Source organism: Notothenia coriiceps, unplaced genomic scaffold (genome assembly GCF_000735185.1).
Source record: "Notothenia coriiceps isolate Sejong01 unplaced genomic scaffold, NC01 NC01_scaffold00000339, whole genome shotgun sequence".
Classification (NCBI taxonomy): domain Eukaryota; kingdom Metazoa; phylum Chordata; class Actinopteri; order Perciformes; family Nototheniidae; genus Notothenia; species Notothenia coriiceps.
Window position 1 is genome coordinate 12,546,563 of NW_011333040.1, and position 5,713 is coordinate 12,552,275.

Sequence of the window (5,713 nt, forward strand, 5' to 3'; positions counted from 1 at the left end):
CCAGAGCATCTTTGTAGCCTCTTAAATGTTATTGCGTTTTTGGATTTTGGACTGCAATCTAAAAGGAAAACTTTAGCTTCATGAAATTGTTTCAGTCTTTTCTGACGTTGGTTAGACCAAAAGAAAGACAAATTAACTGAGAGAATATTAACATTATTTTAGGAGTGGCCCTAAATCAATACCCTTGCATATAAACACTTTCGCACATAAGGGAATAATGCCAATAATGAGAAACATTTCAGAGGGTTTATTGAATTTTTAAGCCTGAAAAAAAGAGACAAAATCCAGATGTGTCAGTATATCTAAAAGGAAGTATTATAAACATTGTTATCATGGAAGTGTAACAGCAAGAACATATTTAGATAACAATAATTTTAGGACACACACACAAATAAGTACAATAGGATTACATGAAACGGCTCATCACTTCCTCAAAGGTTATGTGACGGCCTACGAATGGGAGTAAATAGGTTATATGGATTACCACATCCTTTAAACACACAATCATACTTTATAAACTGGTAGTATATATATCTATATATACTTGATTGATATTTTCTCTTTCCTGAAAAAGAAATAACCTCTAGTCCCTTTTCAGGTAAAACAAGTAAAACACAGTAGAGTGATGTAAAAACTGTCAGTCCCTGTATGAAAGTATAAAAAATTACCTTCTCAGTCAACTATCAGCTTCATCTACAGACACCATAAATTGCTATGGCCAGAACTGTATGTGTGTGGAAGCGCAGGAGGTGGTAAAACAAGGATGAGTAGAATCACATCCTATCATAAAGCCATCACTGTGATGAACTGAAACATACTTTATTGCAGCCTTTACATGCAGCTTCCAGTAAGACAGATAAACAACAGAAACAACAGACCAAACAGGGCAGAGAGAAAAACAAGAGAGACAAACTAATACAAAAATAAAACTAAATTAGTCTTCAGTATACTTTTCACCCATATGGTTTGTCCCGTCTGTCTCAAACAAAAGTTCAGGCACAGTCTTGTTCCAAAGTTCGTCTTAGTATTGCTTTTATCCCCCATCTTCACCTCTCTCCTCTAAGAGTTGAGGTGCTCCACTCGGATGGTGGATGCCGACACAGTGAGGCAGAGGTCTTTGTGGGAAGTGAGGTCCGCTACGGTGACTGGTTTGTACTGGATGTCACTGGCGGACACAGTCTTATACTGGTGCAAGTCAAAGGGACAGGACATGGCGTCTGTCTGGTAGCTGCTCTGTCCCTGCTGTCCTCCGTCTGCTCGGTTCGATCCTCCGTCTGCTCCGTCGTCTCGGCTCTGAGCGGACACCTGGCTTTGGTTCTGGTTCTGTTGTCTGGCCTGTTCTGCGTTCAGCTGGTCGGGGTTGTGTTTCTCCATGTGTTTCACCAGATAGGTCTCCTGAGATGAGGGGAGACAGTGGACACATGACTGCACTGCAAAAACAAAAGCTGCCAGGTGTCTGGTGGCAGCGAGGCGTAGAAGTGGTTTTCAGAGAAAGCCAAGTAATACCTTTTAAATGTACAACCTTTGAAGTGTATACACGTTCGATAGCTGAAACCAGACCCTCGCACATGTAAAAACTTGGATTCAAGTCGTATCGGAGCTCAATCAAATGGATTAATTGACGTATTTAAGCTTCAAAAATCTAATTGTGTGTCATGGCTTTATTAAAACAAAACTTCTGCAGACCATGCAGATGTATTTTGGTTTTGTCCACATGTAAAGATTCTTTGAGAAATTAAATGGCCGCTTCTTTTCCAGAGATTCTACACCTGAAATCAGACACTAATTTTACCTTTTTGTACCATGGAAATATCCCTAAAATCAATCTGTTGTTTTGTCTGTCTGGCTTTTGTTTTGTTGTGTTTGTTTTTGCCCTATTACTTGTCAAGCGACCTTGGGTCCCTTGAAAGGCGCTATATAAATCCAAGCTATTATTATAAAAGTCATAATTAGTGTTAAATACCTCTTGAGGATTAGAATACTAATTAACTATTACTATACTCCAAAAAGACAAAGGGGACACATGGGGAAAACTTGGATCGTTATAAACTTCAAGGATGTTAAAAATGTCTTATTTTTGGTCTGACCTTGGTCACACACACACACACACACACACACACACACACACACACACACACACACACACACACACACAGGTTGGTACATATAAACCATTATTTTGGAGTGGACAATACTCCCCTATTTCATGTGTTATTTAATCTCTTCTTGTACTTGAATATTATTTGTACAAATATTATATAGGAGGTAAAGAAAGGAAATATGAGTTGACTCACGGAGGTATAAGTGCGGTTGCAGAGCCCACAGGAGTAGATCCTGGCGTGCTTCACGGTGTGTGTGGACATGTGCACCTCCAGGCTCGCTGCGTCTACGTATCCTTTGTTGCAGTTGCTGCACTTGTACGGCTTGTCCTTGTTGTGTTGGCGCCGGTGAGACTGGTAGGGGGGGGGGGGAATGGTTATTGACACTGGTAAAAAACACATTTTTTATGCACTCACTGTCGGAGAGGGACTCAATGCTTTCTCACCTGTAGATTTGAGAGTTGCGTGAAGGATTTCTCACAGCCTGGATGGATACACTTGTACGGCCGATCTCCGGTGTGAATCCTGAACACAGAACAAAAAGCACACATGTTCTTACACGGACTGCTATCACTTTCATGGTGATGGAACCAAAGAAAGACACTTCTGCAGAGGAGAAACCCGACACTAAGGGACTCTCTTACCTGTTGTGCTGCTGAAGATGGCTGAGCTGTCTGAAGCTCTTTTGGCAGAAGGGGCAGGAGTAGGGTTTCACTCCGGTGTGGATGCGGACATGTTGGGCCAGGTAGCTGGAGTTGGCAAATGACTTGGTGCAATGTGGACACTTGTGAGGCTTTGACTCTGTGTGGTTCCTGACGAGGGGGGGAAGAGAAAGGGGTTTTAAAAAAGGTAGATTCGAGGAAAAAACAGTGATTGACACATACTGAAAAATGAAAAGTAGTTGAATACATTTGATATCATTCTTAATTTAACTGCTCTACAGATGTTAGCTGTGTATTGCTTTATTTGAGTGTTTATACAAGCATCGCATAATTATTTTTGACTATGTCACATATCATTTTTACACATATCCGTCTGCCAGTGTTGATTGGACATATAACAACTGAAAATTCCTTGACGTTCCTCTATAAATGAAATGTAAACTGATTCAATGACAGCCAAAAACATTCAAATTAAGCTGAGAAAAAGAAAGCAGGGCATGACAGCAAAGGATTTCTATCGCACATCACACTGTTCAATGGATAATGTATGGATGGGTTACATGGGGAAGCATAATGGACGTAAGTCTGTCTTTAAATCTTCATTTCAACATGTGTCTTTGTACATGTGTGTGTGTTTCTGTTGAAGAAGCAGGAGAGATGACAGAACATGCAGACAAAAGAAACATGGAGAGTGGGAAAATGCAATGCAAACGAATACAGAGAGAAGCAAGTATTACATACATGACAAAAAGGTTCAATCTTATCAAGAACAAAGCTCCATGCATTTCAAATGGCCTTTCGAAATTATGGAAGATCTTATGGACAAAGCCCAAACTCTAAAAGTCCTAATCTGAATGCTAATGATCTGGAAAAGGTCACTTCTGGATGGAACTGGTATAGCATGCAAGCCAACATCTACATGGCGGTTTTCATATGCATCTGCACACCAATCTCTTTCCCCAGGAGGAGGAAGAGGAAGGGGGGACTTGGGCAGGACACGTTAAAGAGGACAGGGGAATATGGCGCGTGGTCGGTAGCGGGGGGGGAGGAGGGGTCTGCAGTACCGTGTGTGCTGCTGTAAGTGACTGAGCTGCCTGAAAGATTTCTGGCAGTAGGAGCAGGTGTAAGGCTTGGCCCCGCTGTGGATGCGGATGTGCTGGGCCAGGTAGCTGGAGTTGGCGAATGACTTGGCGCAGTGAGGACACTTGTGAGGTTTGGCCTCTGTGTGCGACTTGGAGTGGATCTGCATGTCAGACTTACTGAGGAAGGTCGCCGCACACATCCGGCACCTACAGGCGGAGAGACACAGAAATGGGAGGAAGAATGGAGGAGGAGGAAGAAGAAGAGACACCAGATGATGGAGGAAGGAAAGAAGTGGAGACAGGGGGAAATGAAGCCCACAGGAATAACCAAGATGCGACAGAAAAAATGAAACTCATAATAAATAGGAGAATAGAAGATAAATCAATGATGACAGAGGGGGAAGGAGGGGTAAACACAAGGAAAGGTGCCAAGGGAGAGATCAGTGAAAACTGACAGGGAAAGGTACGGAGATACTATAAAAAGCAGAAGAGTGCTTCACAACTAGAGAGCATGCTATTTAAAGACAAGGAGGACAGTAGAGGGCAGGCAGGGAGTTATGCCTCGTGTGTGCAGAGGCAGAAAGAAAGCTCTGACGTGTTTGTGTCTCAAGTCGGAGGAATCAACAGTCCACTACAAAGCAGGCGTGATCTGCCACATCATGCAGTGAAGTGTGTTCAGAAGCGGCGTGTGTGTGTGTGTGTGTGTGTGTGTGTGTGTGTGAGATGCTTATGCAGCCTTGTTATCTACGAACACATCTCTACTTTGATTTGGACAGAAGAACAGGTGTGTTTGCATTCCACAGCTACAGCGAGCAGAGAAAACGGCAGGTGTGTTTGTTTTGGTTTGCGGCCTACCTGTAAGTCTTGGTGCTGTCTTTCAGCCCGTGTTCCTCCTCTTCGTGTTTCAGGTCGTAAGGGTCGACAGTGTGATGCTGCAAAGATGCCACCTGTCAAAAGAAACACAACGTTATTTGATCATGTTTTCGTTAGCTATTTTTAAATAACATGTCTCCTGCTCACCTGTCCGCCTGCTGTCAGGTGAGCCAGTATTAGTGTTTCGTTTCCCCCCAAACCGACTCTGGACAGCGTCGTGGTCTTCTTCTTTCTGCCTCGCTTAGAGGGCGCCGGCATCACAACAACATGGGGAGCACCGTCCCCTTCTTTTTTCTCTGCAACAGGATCCACAGCACCGGGTTGAAAGCAGAAATACTCTTTAAGATTTTCTGTGGGTATATTGGCATAAAGTCGAAAATCAAAGTATGCAGCAGGAGATCTCGTGTTTTAAATTGTGCATGTTCTTTCAGTCGTAGTTCGAATGGTTTAGGCGAAAATTGTTTTCTGTTCTTTACTGAGAATCTGTTTTTCAAATCATGATCAAGCCTTAAGAATCATGTCCAACAAATGGTACTGTACTTATATATCTTTAAGACCCCTCAACATGTCATTCACCCGTTCATACAGAGCAGTGTACCTTACTCTAAGACCTAACATTCACACACCGTTGGCCATCGGGAGCAACTCAGGGTTAAGTATCTTGCCCAAGGATACATCGACATGTTGACTGCATGGGCTGGGATCTAACCCACAACCTTCTGGTTGAAAGACGACCGCACTCCCTTGCAGCCACAGTCGCCACAGCTTTTAAATCAATAAAACAGCACAAATACACCAACAGTTTGTAAGCAATCTCCTCGAAATGTTTTTAGTAATGCTGTCAAAATTATCGCGTTAACGGCGGTAATTAATTTTTTGAATTAATTGCATTAAAATATTTAACGCATGCACAGAATGGCCCGCCCCATACATCCCACCAGTGGCAGCGCCAGGGTATGGCTGGGGTAGGCTACAGCCATACCAAGAAATGGCTTAG

The 5,713-nt window shown here is 43.0% G+C and overlaps 1 protein-coding gene across 2 annotated transcripts; it reads right to left on the reverse strand.

The window, feature by feature from the left end:
- Positions 1 to 238: 238 nt before the first annotated feature.
- LOC104946156 (zinc finger protein 384-like) lies at positions 239 to 5,297 on the reverse strand. Of its 2 annotated transcripts, XM_010771922.1 has the most exons (7): positions 4,864 to 5,297; positions 4,699 to 4,790; positions 3,826 to 4,050; positions 2,744 to 2,911; positions 2,546 to 2,624; positions 2,295 to 2,453; positions 239 to 1,395 (listed from the first exon to the last, which is right to left on the reverse strand). In XM_010771922.1, exons 1-7 carry the CDS (start codon positions 4,972 to 4,974, stop codon positions 1,060 to 1,062), a joined length of 1,170 nt encoding a protein of 389 aa, XP_010770224.1. In that variant the 5' UTR covers positions 4,975 to 5,297; the 3' UTR covers positions 239 to 1,059. The 2 variants fall into 2 exon arrangements, with proteins under 2 accessions (XP_010770224.1, XP_010770233.1); XM_010771931.1 differs by lacking the exon at positions 3,826 to 4,050 and having other exon boundaries at positions 4,864 to 5,294.
- Between the last annotated feature and the right edge of the window lie 416 nt (positions 5,298 to 5,713).